General features: G+C 42.7%; 2 protein-coding genes across 10 annotated transcripts; one reads left to right on the top strand and one right to left on the bottom strand.

Annotated features, from left to right (window-relative positions):
• Positions 1–190: 190 nt before the first annotated feature.
• Positions 191–3,891, bottom strand: LOC307123084 (regulator of G-protein signaling 5). The gene is made up of 5 exons (XM_079811474.1): positions 3,808–3,891; positions 3,664–3,729; positions 2,786–2,838; positions 2,508–2,671; positions 191–479 (listed from the first exon to the last, which is right to left on the bottom strand). The coding sequence occupies exons 1-5, from the start codon at positions 3,849–3,851 to the stop codon at positions 312–314; spliced, it is 495 nt and encodes a 164-aa protein (XP_079667600.1). The 5' UTR covers positions 3,852–3,891; the 3' UTR covers positions 191–311.
• A 1,973-nt stretch (positions 3,892–5,864) lies between these two features.
• On the top strand, positions 5,865–21,065 carry slc25a23a (solute carrier family 25 member 23a). Of its 9 annotated transcripts, none has more exons than XM_079812177.1 (12): positions 5,865–6,591; positions 11,415–11,538; positions 11,689–11,776; positions 11,869–11,980; positions 12,065–12,223; positions 15,628–15,780; positions 15,886–15,999; positions 16,994–17,161; positions 17,236–17,386; positions 18,773–18,933; positions 19,161–19,184; positions 20,006–21,065. In XM_079812177.1, exons 1-12 carry the CDS (start codon positions 6,397–6,399, stop codon positions 20,114–20,116), a joined length of 1,560 nt encoding a protein of 519 aa, XP_079668303.1. In that variant the 5' UTR covers positions 5,865–6,396; the 3' UTR covers positions 20,117–21,065. The 9 variants fall into 9 exon arrangements, with proteins under 9 accessions (XP_079668303.1, XP_079668306.1, XP_079668301.1 ...); XM_079812175.1 differs by having other exon boundaries at positions 5,909–6,591; positions 19,161–19,232; positions 20,006–21,059; XM_079812173.1 differs by having other exon boundaries at positions 6,074–6,591; positions 19,161–19,468; positions 19,511–21,065.
• The last annotated feature ends 318 nt before the right edge of the window (positions 21,066–21,383 follow it).

Here is a 21,383-nt window from a genome sequence, read left to right as displayed (position 1 = left end):
CCCTCTTTATCTCATAAACCAGAGGAGATTTTTCCACTGCACACACTTTATTAGTCTGCGACTGTAAAATTCCTGAAGGTTTTCCTGCTTCTGCTTGTTCTTTATTTTCTTTGTTCAGCCTCGGTTGTGAGACGACCTTGGCTCTGAGTGTGATTGACAGCTTGCTTTCATTGCACACCACTCCCATTTTAATGCACGTTACTTTTATTAGAGCATCAGGTTTAACGATATAAAGGCACAGTCTGCAACTACATGTGCTGAGGAGTTCATGCCCTGAGCTGAGCGGGACGGTGTGTTTGACAGCGGGCGTCTCACAGGACTCTGAGCGGCTGCTGGCTGTAAGAGGAGCGCAGGAAGCGAGGGAACGAGTCTTTGGCCATCAGGGAGAAGATGCGGTGCTGAGCCTGGGAAAACGTCTTCGCCACGGGTTCCTGCATCAGCCCTGTTAACACCTCGCGCGTCTCGCTGTCCAGATTCACCTGAGAAACATCACAGGAGCTGAGAGTCTGGGTCATGTTTCACTTCAGAACCACAACTAAGAATAAGACATCACACCATACAAAAACTAAACAGCCTATTTGAGGAAGAGCTTACCCAGATTAAATAACCATATGGGAACATTCTGTGTTTACTGGGTATATGTTACATGTGATTAATCGATTTGATAGCCCTATATATATATATATTAGCTGCGTCTCATTTCGAAGGCTTCATCCTCTGGAGGTCGCATTTAAAGGCTGCATAAGTCATCAAGGTGCTCTCATTTAAGAAAAGTAACCGTTAGATTGCAGAGTAAGACAGATTTTACAGTATTTTACACCTCACAATGAATAACAGTCCATTTTATCACACTTTTCTTAAATAAGACATCCTATGGGGGTAAATTGATGCCAAAACCATTGAAAATGGACAGACTAAAAGTCACAAATAGATATTACAACTTGTAAACACAAAACACAATCTACAAATAGATTTAAAAAAATCCGCAAACAAACTCTTTGTGATCCACAAATATAAAGCATGATCTACAAAAAGATTAAAAATCCACAAATAAACACGTCCTGATTCACAAATACAAATCAGTGACTTGTACTTGAAAACCAGAATTTGAATGAATGTAAAGTGACGTGTTTGCAGATCATGTTCTGTTTGTAGATTGTGTCACATTTGTTTTCAGAATTCTGAAACTATTGTTTCGCCGTTGTGACAAAATAATGCCATAATCATTGAAAATGAAGAGACTATGAGTCAAAAATGCACATTACAACTTGTAAACACAAAACACAATCTACAAATAGATAAAAAATCTGCAAACAAACTCCTCATAATCTGCAAATGTAAAAAAAGATCTACAAATAGATTAAAAAAAATCCACAAACAGACTCTTCATGACATACAAATATAAAATGCAATCTACAAATAGATTTAAAATCCGCAAACCAACTCTTCATGATTCACAAATAGAAATCAGTGACTTGTACTTGACAACCAGAATGTAAAGTGATTTGTCTGCGCATGAGGGTCATTATTTGCACCCCAGTATCGTTAACGTTATGCACTATCGCTAAAACTGCCCAGAACCGGAGAATCCGGACCCAATCTGTTTCCAGACCATCCAGTTTGTTATTAAATTTGTTATGAATTTTAAACTTGTGTCTTTATTATATCCACACACAAAACAGCTATTTTTAGTCGTCAAGCATATTGGTTTTAATTGTATTACCATCAATTCGCATGGATAGTGACATTGCTGTCTTACTGTATGTCGATTCAGCATCTTAAACCTCTCTGGTGCAGGCCCGGCTCCAGCTTTGAGATGCAGGGTGGGCCAAGTGAAATTCAATGCTAATGCTGCGTTCACACCAAACGCGAATAGAGCGTCAAAATCGCGTCTACCGCGTCTAGTTGGACTCTTGAACATTTTGAATGCATACACAATAGTAGTATTTTTAAATTATGCAGGGTTTCTCATCACGTCACTTTACCACGTGACCGCAGCGAGCAGGCTCCAGATTGGTTAACGCGGCGCGAATTGACGGCAAAGTTCAAATTTTTAAACTCGGGCGTCAGACTCGAATTCGCTTCAAACGCGTGAATGCACAAAAGCACCACACACGTGTAACGCGCAAGACGCTTAATTTGCGTCCAATTCGCATCATTCGAGCAAACTGGACGCGTGAATGAGGCGGATTTGCGTCCTTCGCGCAACGCAAAACGCGCCTTCCGCGCCGCGGGACCTCCAGACGCGCGTCAACGTGCCTTTCCATTGACTTATCATTGAAATCACTCGCGCCAGATGCTCTATTCGCGTTTGGTGTGAACGCAGTATTAGTCTGTCCATTTTCAATGGTTTTGGCATCAATTTACCCCCATAGACATCCTTGATGACGTATGCAGCCTTCAAACGCGACCTCTGGAGGACGCAGCCTTCGAAATGAGGCGCAGTAATTATTTATTTAAATGTGTTTTCTTCTTTATTCTAAACTTGACGAGCTTTCGTCTCTCACCTCGCGAGGAGCGTCGGGGTTGATGAACTGGTTGTAGATGCTCTGGGCTTTTCCCGCCAGTTTGGATTCAGAGCAGCTCTTGTATTCCTCACAAGCCAGCCAGAACTCCAGGTTCTCCTCGCTGAACTCTGAGCGCAGGAACCAGCGGAAGGCCTGAATGCCCACTGCGGACAGAGCGATCAAAGGGGCTTCAGGTTTAAAGACACAAGCGAAAGTTGCGAGCTGAAGATTAACAGCCGGCTATAATGTTCAAATCTTTAAACACGTCATCATCTCACGTTTGCTGTTGAGCAGAGACTCCAAATCCCGAGGCGGCTTTTCCTCGTTCGCTCTGAAGGAAAAAAAGGTGCTTTGTTGAGCTTGTTTATGTCTTGCATGAATCATTTGTGTACAAGTTAGCATAATCGATAGTTTGTGGCATAATGTTCATTCCCACAAAACAGTTTACTGTCTGTCTGCTAGCCATTTCAGATGTAAAGTTCTCGTCATGTTTAACGGTCGTTTAACCTAGACCGTTTAAATTTGAACCGTTTTTGACTGTTTTAATTAACGTTTTTTTCCCTCAGTGAATTTAATGTACTATATTTCAGTGCGATAATACTTTATTTATTTAATATTTCGTCATTTTAGTGAGTTTTATGGTACTCTAAATTATATTTATGCAGTAGTCAATCCATGTTTTTTTTTGTGTGTGTGTGTCCGATGAAGTTAAAAATTTAAAAATGTTGTATGAAATTATAATTTTCTACAAATAAAAAAAAAATGTAATGCCATAAACCTAACCAAACTGTGCTCCAAATTTGAGGTTGATATCTGAAAAAATAAAGAGCTTTAGTAAGATTTTGTTTGGGTGCACGCCCACTAGAAATTAATTTCCAATGCGGTCATTTTTGAGTGAATATTTTTTTCAGGACCATTTAACCTTTTCAAATCACGTCCAACATTTTTTGTGTGTGTGTGTTTGTTCACCATTCCGATGAAGTTAGAAATCATAAAAAAAAGAGCAATGACCAAAGAGCACCAGACACTTAAGGGCTCTAAAGAAGTTGTATTGGTCATTTCTGTGGTACTCAGCATTATTCCACAAATGCATATGATTGAGCTTAATTTCTACTGAAGCCAATGAGTTTAAATGAGAGCAATGCAGATGTGTTACCTGTGTTTGTAAACCCACTCCTGCTTTTCGGCCAGGTGGGACAGCTTCACCCTCATGCCCTTCGCCCTGAAACATCAAGACCGTTTCACATCCATAAACAATTTCATACCCCAGCTCAACCTGTCAATGAACACAGATACTCACTTCTCCAGGCATGAGGATGGGATGGCAGACAACCCCTTACACATCACACAGCCTGAGGACCTCAGAGGAGCGGTCAGATGTCTCCAGGGCTGTGTGTCTCTGCGTCCTGCTCTTATATAGTCACATTAATCTCTGCGATCGACAGCTGCTGGGCGAGAACACAACACAATGCCTCCCGTTTAGCGGTGTGTGTGCTTTGTGCTGATGTTCATACAGTGAGTGTGAACAGCAGCTGACAGCGGTTCCCTGTATTTGCCGGGAAAGGCGGCCGAATGAACAGGTGTGCAATACGTTATCTGTGTGCTGATCTTAGCATCTATTCAGGGAATAGCTGGTTTCCAGTCGCTGACTGAGTGCAGCGTTTAAGGAGAAGTGATGGTGAATATTATTGTTCTCATGTTGCATAATTTTCTCTTTCAGACCCTGCCGGAGAATCCAGAGCAAACAAAAGGGACAGTTTCAGCTGAAAAACTGCTTACATTTGGGGCTGTTCCTCATAAATCTATTAAATGACAAATAAAGTTTGATTCATTCATTTATTGACGTGTCCTTTGTGTTGATTCAGAACGACATGAGGGCGAGTAAATATTGCCTGAATCTGTGGGTGAACTATCCACCCTTTGAGGGGGTCAGACTGTTTTTTACACATATCAGCTGTTTTTTTGGACGTCTACTTGTTCTGTATCTATGTGGCTAGCAGTTTAGCTGGTCTAGACCGGCTTATGATCATCATCTAACCACATCAAAACCAGAATTCCTCAAATGTCACCATTATGGTGATCAGTGTTCCCTTTAGTCGGGCACTTGGAACTTCATTTCTATTATTGTAATTCTCTTTATTGATGCCGCGATGCAACAAGATATCACAGTTATTTGATTTCAAAGAAGGAGAAGTTACATATTTATATCAGGCATAACATTATGACCACTTTAATATCGTGTTGGTCCTCCTTTTGCCGACCCGTCGAGGCATGGACTCCACTAGACCCCTGAAGGTGTGCTGTGGTATCTGGCACCAAGACGTTAGCAACAGATCCTTTAAGTTGCGAGTTGGGGCCTCCATGGATCGGACTTGTTTGTTCTCACATCCCACAGATGCTCGATTAGATTGAGATCTGGGGAATTTGAAGGCCAAGTCAACACCTCAAACTCTTTGTTGTGCTCCTCAAACCATTCCTGAAGCATTTGTGCTTCTTGTCAGGAGCATTATCTGCTGAAAGAGCCACAGCCACCACCGTTTCCATGACAGGGTCTACATGGTCTCAACAATTTTCAAACTTGATGATGCCAAGGACCCCCAAATATGATGAATCTTTTATGAGGGACCCCCTTCCTAAAATCCATTTATAGTTTTTTATGTATGAAAAAAAAAATGTAACTGTTAGATAAATAGTAACTGTGACATTATAAATACAACATATTGTTTCCAAACTTAAATTGGCTATATTTAATGTTGATGTATAAACCTGAAGAAGAATTTTTTTTTGTATTTGTATAAGCAACCTTCAGAATAAATGTATGTAAGCAGCTCACGTACCGCATTAAGAACCCCAGTGAGCGAGATAAAGGGGACTATAGTGAGAAAAACTCACCAGAAAGATACAAAGCAAACATATACAGTCCTAGAAAGTATGTATACGGCAAGAAAGGAGAGAAACATTTAGAAATTAAACAGTTAGCATGTTTGGTAGACTTTATCCATTTTTGCTTTGTCTTTTCTGGGGACCTCTTGGAACCTTCTGGAGGACCCCAATTTACTTGGTTTTTTTAAGGCAATCAATTTGCATGCTTTTTTTTTTTTAAAGTAAGTCTAACTAATTAGATTTTACAGTGTATATTGTTTAAATTAGTACAGCCTTTAGGTATTGTTTTGGAATAAATGTAAAAGAAATCCTTAAAAACACTAAAAGAGATTTATACGTTTTTAATTAGGCTTCATTAATGTAAAACATAGATATTTCTACAAAATAGAATTGCATTTGCTTTCTTTATTACCTATAATGTAAAGTAATAACCAGGAAAATGTGACAACCTTAAGTGTAAACTAGGCTACATTTGATTTAGAAACAGTGAGGACTTTGCCTCCTGGTGTTATAGCACCACTGCTGGATGTCCTTTATCTGCAGAGTCATTGGTGATTGACTCGCTGCATTTAACACGGTTTCTCCGTTAATACTTCAGCATTCATTGAGCCATATATCTGCTATTCTGTCAGCCTTCTGTTGTCAGACGGAAGCCCCTCCTGAGGGTGTAATCTGAAGCCGCTGTTGTATCGGTGAGTTGCGGCGGCGGTAAGTCACTGCAGTGCTCGAGACGCGTTTCACGCGCGTTCATCATGTTTTAATGCGCGTACTTCAGCTCGCTCTAAACTATCGCAAGGCTTATGGAAGCGCGTGAGAGTACAGTGTTCATGATTGCGAAAGCTTCCTGGTTCTCGTAGCGCTGAACAGCTGTTTGACACCTGCGAAACGCGAGCCTCGCGAGGGGTTTTATTTCGCGAACAGCTCCTTTTTTGGACGCGCGCTTCCGTCTTTTGACCGAGCCGATGCGTCTCCGCTGGTGACCGACCGACCGCGCGCGGAGATCATCATGTGGCAGCGCGGGTGCCGCTCGGGATGGACGAGGGCGCGGTGCCAGGACAGCGGCGGGGTGGATCCCGAGCGCGAGCGGCTCTGGGCCGAGCTCTTCGAGCAGCTGGACCTGAACAAGGACGGGCGGATCGATGTGAACGAGCTGCGGATCGGACTCGCCGCCCGCGGGATGTCGTGGAGCTCGGTGGAGGAGGTACGGAAGAATGCACACAGTCATAACGGAAAGGGTATTTATAGAACAGGTGGATATGAACAGACAGGTTTATGATTTAATGTCAGATGTGGAGATAACCTGCATCTCCAGCAGGTCACGTGATCCTCGGTGATTTTGAAAGTGAAATTGCTGCAGTAAGCGATACAATCGCAGCCAATCAGATTGATGTTTAATATTCAATAATGCAGAGCGCGATTCGAACCAATGAGATTTGGCGGTGGGCGGGGCTACCGAGCGCAAGGCTAAAGATAAAGGTCGCGTCCCAAATCATGCGCTGTACATTGTGTACTAACTCTATCCAGCTTATTTTTAAACATGGATATTTCCTGTGAACGTGTGGCATAGCCACTATAGATAAAGAAGAAGTCCAAAGTGCAGTAAATGGCATTTGTGCTACAAACCAGTGTGTTTACGATTACGATAATACATTAAAATAAAATGATAGCAAACACCATTTTGCAACATTAAGCAGCAAAACAGACTCAAGTTAAAGGGATAGTTCACCCAAAAATAAAAATTACCTCATGATTTACTCACCCTCAACCCATCCTAGGTGTATATGACATTCAGACGAACACAATCTGAGTTATATTAATAAATATCCTGGCTCTGAATGGGGGGGATCGAGATTCTGAAGCCCAAAAAAGTGCATCTATCCATCATATAACTGCTCCACACGGCTCCACGGGGTTAATAAAGGCCTTTTGAATCAGAGTGATGGGCTTTTGTAAGAAAAATATCCATATTTAAAACTTTATAAACTAAAATAACTAGCTTCCGACAGACGGCCTACGCATTGATTTACGGTGAAAGAGTGACCTTTGACCTGACGCATGGCGTATTGCCAAACACATAAGCGCAAAGAATAGAGCAAAACAAAACACCGGTCATGAATTAGACGTCTAAAACGAGGATTTGTAAAGAGAAATGTGGGAGGAGCTTGAGTTTGTTGGCCAGTCCTATTTGTTTTTACCACGTGATGCCATCCACCTCCACCCCTAACCCCGCTCAGCTCTACAAAGTTGCGAACGCCGCCAACGTGGGCACCATAAAGTAATTACGCTTAGGGCACCAATACGGCCAGCAACGGGACTGCGTCAAAGCTCACGCTACATCACGTCAGGGGTCACTCTTTTGGCGTAAGCCGACTTGCGTAGGCCGTCTGTCAGTAGCTAGTTATTTTAGTTTTTAAAGTTTTAAATATGGATATTTTTCTTACAAAAACCCACCACTCTGCTTCAGAAGGCCTTTATTAACCCCCTGGAGCCGTGTGGAGCAGTTATATGATGGATAGATGCACTTTTTTGGGCTTCAGAATCTCGACCCCCATTCACTGCCATTATAAAGCTGGGAAGAGCGGTGATATTTTTGAATATAACTCTGACTGTGTTCGTCTGAATGTCATATACACCTGAGTAAATCATGGGGTCATTTTCATTTTTTGGTGAACTATCCCTTTAAGGATTACTGTGCGCTCAGTGCCACAGGAACCGAAAGCAACCAGCAAAAGGTCACTTGTTACTGTTTGGGCCACAGCATGCGTCTGATGTTCAGCTCAGATTAGACAGATGTGCTGGAGCCATTAGTGAGAGTATGACACATTATACAGACAACATAACTCTTAATGCTTCATATGATAAAAGTATTAGAAAGCAGGACTCTTGTTTCCGAGGCCGGGGTCAGATAAGAGTACTGTACCGCGGCTCTAATGAACCAGTTTATGAGCTTCATAGTTAATGATCTCAAGGTCAGTGGTGCTCTCAGGAACAGAGGAAGGGCAACAGCACCCGCTGGCACTAAATCAGCGTCTCAGGGCCTTCACCTGCCATCTCAAACTATCCCGCAGACTAGCCTCCACCCACACCACCAGCGGTGCGGGATCCTCAGAATAAGCTGCTCAATGATGGGGTTCGCTAAGTCAAGCGTTACGATTTTCTTGCTCACTTTGCTCTAGTGATTTGATCAAAGCCCTAACACTAAGTTCTCTCGCTATGATTTAACACCAGCCGATTAAACCCAAGGCCTAGGAAACAATGAAGTTATGATCAAACAGACACACTCAGTCCTTAAATGAGCTATCTAATCTCTCCACGGCATGCTGTTTATATATCACAACACTGCACTTTACACCTGTAGTTTATAGTTTACAGGTTATTGATGTGTTTGCCTGCGACCATCTTGTGTCATTGATTTTTGGCTGTAGTTGATGAGTTTGTAGTGTTATAATGTGCTTGTTTGGATGTTAAAGTTGACACGTGTGCATGTGTGTTTGCATTATGCATGATGAATGTATATAGAGACAAAAGTGTTAAACGTCACACGCATGCTCTCAGAAATACACACGCAGGCTGTAGAGTGTGCAAAAGGTCAGCGTCTTGGAGTCGATCCATGTGAGAGTAAATACCATGTGACTGCTGGCTCTCCTAAATAAACACAACAACACACACACATGGGGATTGTGTAGACCGGCAGAGCTAGTTAAATGGGGGAAATTACTGCCATCGCACGGGGCAATTTAGTCTGTAACATTCCAGAGATTGTGGGAATAATGGTGTGGTTTGCTTTGAACACGGGAATGAGTCTGCCAGGGTGGATTTAAAGCGACAGTAGCCTGTGAATCCTGAGTCATTTATTAATGTAGTCACTGTGAGTCAGTTCACAATGGGCTCAACGCAAAATGCTCACAATGCGTGTTTTAAAACCCAGAGACCTGCGGGGAAATGCCTCCGATCCTCTCAAGTTTGCACAGCTCAGGACAAACACGTTCAGACATGAGGATTGCGTGTCATTGGGCAACACCCTGACAAAAAAAACACCCTTTTGTAGTTGGTAGCTCATAGGGAGATGCTTGATTATGTCCACAACTTGATAGAGTCACATCCAAAAAAGTGTATGCTGCCTTCACACTTATCATAAATATGAGTTTCCTAATTAAAAGTCTCAAGTCGTATTTACTACTGGGGAACTCAGAGATCATTTTGATACATTTCCGAGTTGGGCGGGAAACTTTAAACCTGGCGTTGGAGGAATGGTTGCTATTCTTTATCAGCCACATCACCTTGTCTTGTCGTTAAAGTAGTGCATATTTACATTATTTTAAGAGTATTGTATGTTTTATACACGGCATGTATGACCGAATCGCCTGATGATCCAGATGTGTGGTGAATGTTTACATTTGTCAATGAATGGGACGCTACATTTTATTCAAAATTAAACATCTTTAGTACATTTTGGCTTTAATAAGATTTCCCCAAGAAATAGGCAAGTATGGTCTTTCCAACAACAAAACGTGACGAGCTCCCAATCACGACTTCAGAAGTGGACATTTCTGATAGCACGTGAAGGCAGTATTAAAGGAACACGCCACTATTTTTGAAAATAGGCTCATTTTCCAGCTCCCTTAGAGTTAAACAGTTGATTTTTACCATTTCCGACTCCATTCAGCCGATCTCCAGGTCTGGCGGTAGCACTTTTAGCATAGCTTAGCATAGATCATTGAATCTGATTAGACCGTTAGCATCTCGCTAAAAAAATAACCAAATGAGTTTTGATATTTTTCTTATTTAAAACTTGACTCTTCTGTCATTACATCGTGTACTAAGACAGACGGAAAATGAAAAGTTGTGATTTTCTAGACTGATATGGCGAGGAACTATTCTCTCATTCCTGCGTAATAATCAAGAGCTGTGAGCCGTCCCATGAGTGCAGCGGCGCAATGATATTACACAGCGCCTGAAAATACGCTATCTTTCGTCAACAGAGAGCGCTGGAGAGACTATTTTCAGGCGCTGTGTAATATCATTGCGCAAGCTGCAAGTTTTAAATAGGAAAAATATCGAAACTCTGGTAATTTTTTGAGCGAGATGCTAACGGTCTAATCCGATTCAATGATCTATGCTAAGCTATGCTAAAAGTGCTACCGCCAGACCCGGAGATCGGCTGAATGGAGTCGAAAACGGTAAAACTCAACTCTTTAACTCTAGGGGAGCTGGAAAATGGAAAATTTTCAAAAATAAGTGGCGTGTTCCTTTAAACATCAATCATTTAGTCGGTTTATCTATTGGTCATGTGGTGTGAAACACACTAATATGGTGATTAAGTGTGCATAAATTGCTTAAAGGGATAGTTCACCCCCCCCAAAAAAGAAAGAAAAGTCTGTCATTCATTTACTCACCCTCTAGTTGTTCCAAACCTGTATGTGTTTCTTTGTTCTGTTGAGCACAAAAGAAGATACTTTGAAGAATATGGGTAACCAAACAGTTGATGGACCTCATTGAAATATCTTCTTTTGTGTTCAACAGAAGAAAGAAACTCATACAGGTTTGGAACAACTTGAGAGTAAATGATGACAGACAGCTTCACTTCAGTCTACCTGCTTGGCCGCTTCCGCTGCACGCTGCTTTGCGACCCACCTCCTCCCCAGCTCCTCCCTAAACTGAGTTTAACTTAATCAATATCATTCTGTTGTCATTGGTACATGCTCTGTTCTCAATGGGGGATTTACACTGCCCTCCCAGTTTAAAAATGGGAGGTTGTCCCCAGAAGCTGCTGCTGTTCCCTGTCTTGGCTTTTCAAGGTTGTTTCATTTGATGTCTATGTTTAGATTCAGTGATTTAATTATCCGTCTCTGATTGCTCGTGTTTCATGGAGTTGCTGTGGGCTGGTGGCTTTGCCTAATTTTAATGTGCTTTTTTCCTTCATTTGCATCCCCATCCCTCCTCTCCTAATGGTTCCTGGCATCCCTCTTTCCCTCCACCTCTCTCTCTCTGTCTCTCTGTCTCTGAATGCCCTATATTCAGCAGGTTGTACGAGCTGGAGACATCAATCATGACGGTCAGCTGGATTTCCAAGAGTTCACCGAATATCTGCGCTCACACGAGAAAAACCTCAAACTCATGTTTCGCAGCTTGGACCGCAACAATGACGGTTGGTTTCTGTCAACTTTACATTACTGGCATCTGTTATTTTACTAATATGTATAATAATGTTTATTCATTATTTTTAAAGCGAATCCGCATGCATTCACACGGGGCGTTGGACGTCAACGCTACTCATTTACATGTGTGTGTTCTGTAGGTGAAGTGGACGCTGAGGAGATCCAGCAGTCGTTACACAGTCTCGGCGTGGACGTCCCGTTGGAACTGGCTGCCAAAATACTGCAAAGGTGCGCATGTGTGTTTGTGCTTGGCATATAGTGCTTTAAGTGCCTTAATGTGTTTCTGTGACATGCAATACTTGTGAAATGTGTTCATACAGTATGGACAAAGACCATTCCATGACCATAGACTGGGTCGAGTGGCGAGATCACTTCCTGTTTAACCCTTTGCACAACATGGAGGAAATCGCTCAGTTCTGGAAACACTCGGTGGTACGAAGCCAATCGCACACTGATGAGACTATAAAACAAGCCTCTTTCTGTCTTTAACTCCGTTGCATGAATGCGCTCCTGTAGATGTTGGATATCGGAGAGCATTTGACTATTCCGGATGAGTTCTCGGAGAAGGAGAAGAAGTCAGGGTTCGTGTGGCGGCAGCTGATGGCAGGTGCTGTGGCGGGATCGGTGTCCAGGACAGGGACTGCGCCGCTCGACAGACTCAAGGTCTTCATGCAGGTGAGGCAATACATCAGGCCAGGGGCGCCGCTAAGGGGGGGGAAGTTAGGACGATTCTAAGGGCCCACGCACGTTTGGGGCCCCCAGAGATTGGTTTTATTAGTAGTAATAGTACTAGTAGTAATGTAATAGAAATTATAAATGTATAATCTGCCAAAGAGTTACAAATATAACTAAATGATGGCTTATTTCTGCATTTCCGGCAAAATGCAACAAAACGCTCCACACACGAACCACTCAAGCTCATGGGGTAAAACGACATTTGCTCAAATTCACTCCGACATGAAAATTCTCTGTACTGGAGGCTACTATACTTCTTTTAGCAATTAAGAAATGGTATTTAGTTTTATATTTATGTTTAAATATTATAATGTTATTTTTTATGTCTATCTATGTTGTCAATATGAAAAGTGAACAGCATGAGTGAAAAAGGACACATAAGATGCGCAATGCCAGAAGACATGGAGTGGGTCAGACATGATTGTCACCACTTCATTAAGTTTTGTAGAAAGCCTTTCTTTAAAGTAAATTTCGTTTTGTAAACATTTTATCTTAATTTTAATCAATGTCTCATCAGCCAATTGGGGCATTCTGGGTTGAGCGAGCGGAGCTTAATTGGTCAGTATTATTAAATTGCAGACAAAGATTTTGGATAGCTACGTTGGTGTGGTAGGGGGCCAAACATCATATTCTTTCATAGGGCCCGAAATAGCTAGCGGCGCCCCTGCATCAGGCGACTAAACCGGTCTGTACAGTCAATTTCATGCCAGTTTTCAATGAAGAGGTTCACGTTTGCTTGCGAAATGCTAGCAAAGTAGCTCCCGCTATACAATCTAGTAGAGCTGCACGATTCTGGGCAAATTGAGAATCACGATTTTTTTGTTTCAAACAGAGATCACGATTCTGAACAGGCAACTATAACATGTCTATTTAAAATGTTCAAATAATCTGAATTCAATATTTTCAAAAATCGTGTTGAGTGAATGATTCAATGACTCACTCGTTTCATTACTGGATGGATCAGGGGCTGCATCTGAAATCACATGCGCTCTTGAGTAGGTACTCATTTTCAAATAAGTATTTACTTCTCGACCGCTACTGTGAATTCGGACATGCTTATTTATTTGTCCTTCGGATGAGACGTTAAACCGAAATCCTGACTCTCTGAGGTCATTAAAAATCCCAGGATGTCCTTTGAAAAAAGTGTAGGGGTTTAACCCTGACATCCTGGCCAAATTTGCCCGTTGGCAAAGTCCTTATTAAGAAAAGTCTGTTCACCCGGCGGCCATATTGGAAATGCCTTCGGGCAGCTGTTTCGGGCATACCAGAGCAAGTCCTATCTATTTGAATGGGGGATTCCTGGAATATCAGAAAACTGCTTGCCGAACTCACAATTAAATGACATATTTCAAATCAGCAAGAAAATCTGACATGTTGTTGCTTATCCTCAAATAGTGTTAAAAATGCGAATTTTTCATTAAAGCGCGAGTCTCATGATTCAATGGGAACCGGAGCTTTTAACGGCAGCTGCAGTGATGCAATGACTTTACCGATCAGCGATTGGCTGGGACTATTCTGCTATATTGCGTATTGCATTTTCTCCCATTCATGAGTAATAGGAGTGGACCGTCTTTCTATATCTATAGTCTTTGCCATTGGCCTCTGTCCATCATGGCCTCCTAATCATCCCCATATCCTGATTGGCTTCATCACTCGGTCTTCTCTCCACATTGGTGGTGGTTGAGGAGAAAAGCGCTATATAAACGTAACAAATTATTAATTATTATTTTGTCGCATACTGTTTTTCATACTAAATGCAGACAGCGTTTTTGAACGAATCTCTTGAATGAATGATTCTATGATAACCATTTAACAGTCACTTGTCGCCACCTACTGGTGTAACGATGTAACTGACTCAATATTTGTTTTTGAAGTGTCCGGTTACTTTCAAAAGGTGATTTACTCTCTTTTGTTTGCTTCCATAGACATCAGTGTCTATATCTGAACTCTAAACTTTAATCCCAGTTCTTCTGTGATAATAGGGGAGCCTTTTCATAGTTCCTAGAACTATTGGCGGAAGTACCCAGATTTTAGCATGTTCGCACGCAGGAACAGGGAACGATTTTAGTTCTAGGAACTTTTTTTGGGGGAACTAATGAATCTCCTACTTCAGAGTAGGGTCTATCCCAGCACAACAGGATCCACCAGGGACGTAAGTGTACTGAAACATACAGCCTTTACATTTATTCCACAAACTAACTCTCAAACATAGAAAACAGTGATAGACCTCTCAACCTTTATACTAAAGAGAAAATCCAATGCAACTTTGAGGGGACCAAGTGAAACATGATAGACCCTTTTCACAGACTGTGATGACGCCTTTTAATTGTCAACAATATATATCGTAAATCCAGTTTTTTGCATTTTCATTTTTTTTTTATGTATGTACATTTATAACACTAATACTGTTGTATTATATTACTTTTGCATCAAACAAGTCAGCGCTGCTGTGAGTGTGTTTCTAATACAGTGTCTATGGGAGTGACGGTAAAATGTACATCTTTCTCTCTTTTGACTGCCGTTATCAATCTCACTCTATTGTTTCCCTCTTTTTGAAAGTTGTGAGATCACTATTGTGGAGTTTTTCTTTTGCTATTTGAGCAAATGGGCACACAGAAAATATATTTAATGTAGTCTCTCATTCACTTCTACAAAAGTTAACCCAACCATGACGACTTCCGCTCTGAGAAACCTGGACATTTAAACCTGGGTTTATTATGTTTTTCTGCTCAGCTAGCGACATTGGACATCAACCACACGGCAAACGCTAAAACTTTTTCATATACTGTCTACTTTCGCCCGACTCTGGTGTTCTCAGCTCCATCAAAATAAAAGTTATTTTGTCTTACGTCACTTCAAGAGTCCTTCTGGCGGTGCGAATACAACCAGGAAAATATCTCCAGGGGAACTTTTAGTTCTCTGGGAACAACCCTGGTAGCTAGTTTTTATAACTAAGTTCCTAGAACTACTCTGTGTGAAAGCCCCTAATATGAATATTTGTAACACAGAAATAATGATACAGTGTGGTTGAAAAGACTGTTTAATACATGACACCTGCTGTCTCTGGATCAGCAGCAGATCTGAATGTTTGCTGTGATTAATAGACACTGGAGAATCATTGTCATTTAGGAATAAGATTGTGTGGGTGTTTGAATCGAGATCACAATCTTTTAACGATTAATCTCAGCTCTACAATCTACCTAAAGCCTAGGTTTGTGTGGATATGCAGCACCACACTGACCCCTGGAGGTCATATGACTGCCACTGTGTCAAGGTGTTTATTTCATTCTAATCTAGTTGGACTGGAGCATTATAGACTAAACTGAAGATGAATGATTGTGTAGGTGCACGGCCAGACCTCAGATAAGGGGAATGTGTGGCGTGGGCTGCGTGCGATGGTGAAGGAAGGCGGCCTCGCTGCGCTGTGGAGAGGGAACGGCATCAACGTGATGAAGATCGCGCCGGAGACGGCCATCAAATTCCTGGCCTATGAACAGGTACAGCTCTGTCTTCTACACCCAGCTGTGTGGATGGCGAATCAAAGCTCAACCTGCTTCTGTGTGTGTGTGTGTGTGTGTGTGTGTGTGTGTGTGTGTGTGTAGATTAAGCGCTTGATGAGAGGCAATCAAGAAGTAGGAACTCTGAAAGTTCACGAGAGATTCGTCGCTGGATCACTGGCTGGAGCTACAGCTCAAACTATCATATATCCAATGGAGGTAAACACACACACACACACACACACACACATATATATATATATATATATATATATATATATATATATATATATATATATATATATATATATATATATATATATATATATACATACAAACACACCATTAAGGCATAACATTATGACCTAACCCGCTGAGGCATGGACTCCACTAGACCCCTGAAGATGTGCTGTGGTATTTGGCACCAAGATGTTAGCAGCAGATCCTTTAAGTCCTGTAAGTTGCGAGGTGGGGCCTCCATGGATCAGACTTGCAATTTGAGCTCCAGTAGCTCATCTGTTTGATCAGACCACACGGGCCAGCCTTCGCTCCCCACGTGCATCAATGAGCCTCGGCCGCCCATGAGCCTGTCGCCGGTTCTCCACTGTTCCTTCCTTGAGCACTTTTGATAGAGACTGACCACTGCAGACCGGGAACAGCCCACAAGAGCTGCAGTTTTGGAGATGCTCTGACCCGTCGTCTAGCCATCACAATTTGGCCCTTGTCAAACTCACTCAAATCCTTACGCTTGTCCATTTTTCCTGCTTCTAACACATCAATTCTGAGGTCAAAATGTTCACTTGCTGCCTAATATATCCCACCCACTAACAGGAGATGACGAGATCATCAGTGTTATTCACTTCACCGGTCATAATGTTATGCCTGATCGGTGTATACTGTATATGGCACTTGACACTTAATGTCAAGGTCACTCTGTATGTTGAGGCCTCGTTGTCATAACACATGTCTACTCACATTTCCGAAGCCCTCGTGTAAAGTTCAAGCACATGGCCCATTTGAGAATAAAGCAGCCATGAGTGGTGTAGAATTGTCAAATTATGTTTACTACAGACCGTATTTTACTCATAAATTGAAAACCCCCATTATAAAACCCCATAGGAAAATCTTGAGTCTTCTGGGTTTTGTCGTCCTCCCTGCAGCCCTTTATATGCCCTGGACTGAATCCTCCTGACCTGTGGTGTTTGTTCTGCAGGTGCTGAAGACTCGTCTAACTCTGCGTAAGACAGGGCAGTATTCGAGCGCGGCCGACTGCGCCAAGCAGATCCTGCAGAAGGAGGGCCTTCTGGCGTTTTATAAAGGATACCTGCCCAACATGCTGGGCATCATCCCGTATGCGGGCATCGACCTCGCCGTCTACGAGGTGTGTGTGTGTGTGTGTGTATTCAGAATAATCCCTTCATAGAGGCTGGTTCTCACACGGCCGTCCTCCCTCAGACGCTGAAGAACGCCTGGCTGCAGCGGCACACGGAGGGCTCGCCCGACCCGGGGGTCATGGTGCTGGTGGGCTGCGGGACGGTGTCCAGCACCTGCGGACAGCTGGCGTCCTACCCGCTCGCCCTCATCCGGACACGCATGCAGGCTCAGGGTGAGACACAGACGCACAACCAGAACAGCTGGGAAGTTTACATATGCGAATATCACATAAAACGTTTCCGAATAAGGCACCGCTTCTATCCCATGTGTTCAAGAGAACAAAATTGACATTTCCTGGGAAACTGGAGCAAAGTATCACTAAAACAAATGGAAATTGCTGCAGACGTGGCTCATAAAAATGATAAAAAGAATGGGTGGGTGGATGGGTGAATGGACGGTGTTATAGGTGGGCGGGCGGATGGATGGATGGGTGGATGGACGGTGTTATAGGTGGGCGGGCGGATGGATGGATGGACGGACGGTGTTATAGCTGGGTGAATGGGTGGGCGGATGGATGGATGGACGGACGGACGGTGTCATAGCTGGGTGAATGGGTGGGTGGATGGATGGATGGATGGATAGATGAATGGATAGGTGAAAGAATGGGTGGGTGAATGGATGGATGGTTGGGTGGGTAGGTTGGTGGATGGGTGGGTAGGTGGATGGGTGGATGGATGGATGGATGGATGGTGTTATAGGTGGATGGATGGATGGATAGATGATGGATGGATAGATGGACGGTGTTATAGATGGGTGGATGGATGGATGGATGGATGGGTGGTGTTATAGGTGGATGGATGGGTGGATGGATGGTGTTATTCTGGATGGATGGGTGGATGGTTGGGTGGGTGGGTGGATGGGTGGATGGTTTTATAGGTGGATGGATGGATGGATGGATGGATGGATAGATGATGGATGGATAGATGGACGGTGTTATAGATGGATGGATGGATGGGTGGTGTTATAGGTGGATGGATGGATGGATGGGTGGATGGATGGTGTTATTCTGGGTGGATGGGTGGATGGTTGGGTAGGTGGATGGTGGATGGATGGTTTTATAGGTGGATGGATGGATGGATGGATGGATAGATGATGGATGGATAGATGGACGGTGTTATAGATGGGTGGATGGATGGATGGGTGGATGAATGGATAAATGGGTGGATGGATGAATGGATGGGTGAATGAATGGGTGGGTGGATGGATGAATGGGTGGGTGGGTGAGTGAGTGGGTGGATGAATAGATAGATAGATAGATAGATAGATAGATAGATAGATAGATAGATAGATAGATAGATAGATAGATAGATAGATAGATAGATAGATAGATAGATAGATAGATAGATAGATAGATATCGATGGAATCACTGATGAAAGATAAAAGCACTGACAGCCAATCAGAATCCCTCCTGCTGTAATGAGCGTGCACTTATAACAAACAGAACGAGATTGTATCATCAGAGGAAGAATAATAAGTTTAAATAGCACATATAATAAAACTATAGTATATGAGTGAGAGTCAATAACCCTGAGGCTGTTTCCTGTGCTGGTTCCTCAGCGTCAGTGAAGGGCGCTCCTCAGATGTCCATGCTGACCCTGTTCAGGAGTATCGTGGCCCAGGAGGGCGTGGTGGGACTCTACCGGGGCATCGCTCCAAACTTCCTCAAGGTCATCCCGGCCGTCAGCATTTCCTACGTCGTCTACGAGCACATGAGGAAAGTACTGGGAGTGGGAACCTGAGAGAGAGAGAGAGAGAGAGAGTCAGGTCATGTGTGTGTGTGTGTGGACTCCAATTAAACCTTTTTTGTTGAATGATGGACAGAATTTATTTAAGCCTACAATAGATAAGACCACTGGAGGGATGTTCACCAGAAACCGCGGATGTGAGGAAGAACGACGAGCTGGTGTTATATGAGGTTCATGATCTGCTCTTCATGTGTCAACAGGGCCCTGATATTCAGGTGTACAGGGTACGTTCCTCTGGACGCCGCGGTAAAATGAACGCTTGCGTGTGGGAGGTGTGTGAGCATGTGTGTGTGTGTGTGTGTGTGTGTGCGTTTAACCCAGTGCACACACTACTGAACTCCCAAAGGGAATGGACAATACTAACTTCCTTCTTTTCAACTCACCGTACGACTGAAAGTGCCTCTGTTTCCAGAAACACGTACTGTGTGTTTAATGAGCTGTGCTCCAGTAGAGCGCCTCCTCTACAGTTTGCAAACTATCCACCTTATTACACTCTAAAAAATGCTGGGTTAAAAACAACCCAAGTTGGGTTGAAAATGGACTACCCCAGCGATTGGGTTGTTTTAACCCAGGTAATGGGTCGTTTTAACCCAGCGGTTCAGTTAAATGTTTGCTTAAAACAACCCAATCGCTGGGTTAGTCCATTTTGAACCCAACTTGGATTGTTTTTAACCCAGTGATTGGGTCGTTTTAACCCAACGGTTGGGTTAAATGTTTGCTTAAAACAACCCAATCGCTGGGTTAAAACAACCCAATTGCCCAATTTTCAACCCAACTTGGGTTGTTTTTAACCCAGCATTTTTTAGAGTGTAGGGTCAAACCACAAGGGCTCACTCATGAAACACATCTAACATCTTATGTAAAATTCATTTTGCGTGTGTTTCATGAATAAGTACTTCAAAATAGTATGCCAAATTTGCGTACTTCTTTCCGTGGATTTCCTTTGACGCATGAGTTCATGCATGGTATTTTTAGGCTAATATTGCCCCCCCCCTCAACCCAGCACACGATATCTTTTGTGATGGCTCTCTTTCAACTTTTTCAGATGAAGAAAAGTTTCGAGGAATGCAAGGCCACGGCTGTTTTTAATGTGTATGATTTGAACAAACGTAATTTTAAGGGAATGAATTGGGCTAGAGATGTTAATGCTAACTAGCAAACAGAAGATCTGTGATGTTAAAACACAATTCATGGTCATATGTCTCACTGCGTACTCACAAGTACACATTTCCATCACCAGCGAAGTACATACTTTTAAGTTTGTAGTGTACATGAATTGGAACATAGCCTCAATGCACGAGGTACTGTAGCCTACAATCTGGAGCAGGACGCCTTATGGACTTATGTGTGTGTGTGTGATTTCTGACTCTTCAAGAGATGCAAAAAAGACTGTTTGCTAGGGTCACTTCTAGGTCAATGTGCTCTGTACTTTATCACCACGTTCAGCTGATATATTCAGATGGACTGTTTGGATGTGTTACAATATAATAAAGATTCCTGCACGCAATCTGCACCCACAGGTTTCCATCAAACACCTTTCCTTCTACTTGTCGCATTTCAAGTCTCAAATTGGATTTTCGTTTCCTTTAGTCGGCCCGTTAGCATATCCATATGCCACTGTGTTCCTGACAGAAACTTTCAGTAGATATACACGTTTACATTTAACAGGGAAAACGGACCAACGATATTGGTGACATCATCCTGCACTCAGAGGCGTGTATCCAATCACGTGCTCTCTAGAAGGAGAATGCCCCTCCCCCTAATTCAGCTGAACGTAAGGCAACTGGCTAACAATTAGCTAAAATAATCCTGTTTCTAATAAAACCTAGTTACAAATATTTCACCATGTTTACGCCAAATATTTCCCCAAAGGTTAGTATGGAAAACGTTTGCAGATTTCGTTTGGGCCTTCTCATTTCTTTTTGTGTATTCAGACACGGATCACTGTTTTTATTTCGATGTAAACAACAACAACAAAAACGTGTATGGTGTGATTATGTTTTTTTACTGTTCTGCCGTGTATTTATTCTTTGAAAGGAAACTAAAGCCTAATGCATGCAAGAGAATGTATGTAAATTAAATTATATTAAACTAAACTAAACTGTACAGAGTCTTCATTCACGGTCTTTATCATAATATAACATCAGCTCATCTCTCAGCTACACGGAAACGGCATTTCACTACCGCATATAAAATGCATCGAGCAGCAACCAAGGTTAAACGCTCCTATACGCTGATCTAAACGTCAATCATTGTCAATCAGCGTTTCCTCCAACCTCATTGGTCCGTTTCATAAGCTCCATGCCGCTGATTGGCTCCCTCGCACAGCGGCAAGCTCTGTGCGTCGCGTTTGTTCAGCCCTCCATTAAAACGTCTCTTTTCGACGCCGCTCATTGGATCAACGGTCCGATGCTCACACTACA

Source organism: Gobio gobio, assembly GCF_949357685.1.
Source record: "Gobio gobio genome assembly, chromosome: 3".
Classification (NCBI taxonomy): Eukaryota; Metazoa; Chordata; class Actinopteri; order Cypriniformes; family Gobionidae; genus Gobio; species Gobio gobio.
The sequence above is the reverse complement of the archived record's forward strand: the minus strand, read 5'-3'. Positions and strand labels throughout refer to the sequence as shown.

What these genes read in the sequence shown, in the direction of transcription:
- LOC307123084 (XM_079811474.1), bottom strand. Translation starts at nt 3,851, where the DNA reads ATGTGTAAGGGGTTGTCTGCCATCCCATCCTCATGCCTGGAGAA. An exon ending in CCATCCTCATGCCTGGAGAA is followed by an intron (nt 3,730 to 3,807) that starts GTGAGTATCTGT and finishes TTGATGTTTCAG; the next exon opens with GGCGAAGGGCATGAGGGTGA. An exon ending in GAGTGGGTTTACAAACACAG is followed by an intron (nt 2,839 to 3,663) that starts GTAACACATCTG and finishes TTTTTCCTTCAG; the next exon opens with AGCGAACGAGGAAAAGCCGC.
- slc25a23a (XM_079812172.1), top strand. Translation starts at nt 6,397, where the DNA reads ATGTGGCAGCGCGGGTGCCGCTCGGGATGGACGAGGGCGCGGTGCCAG. An exon ending in GCTGCCAAAATACTGCAAAG is followed by an intron (nt 11,777 to 11,868) that starts GTGCGCATGTGT and finishes GTGTTCATACAG; the next exon opens with TATGGACAAAGACCATTCCA. An exon ending in TACACTCTAAAAAATGCTGG is followed by an intron (nt 19,469 to 19,510) that starts GTTAAAAACAAC and finishes GGACTACCCCAG; the next exon opens with CGATTGGGTTGTTTTAACCC.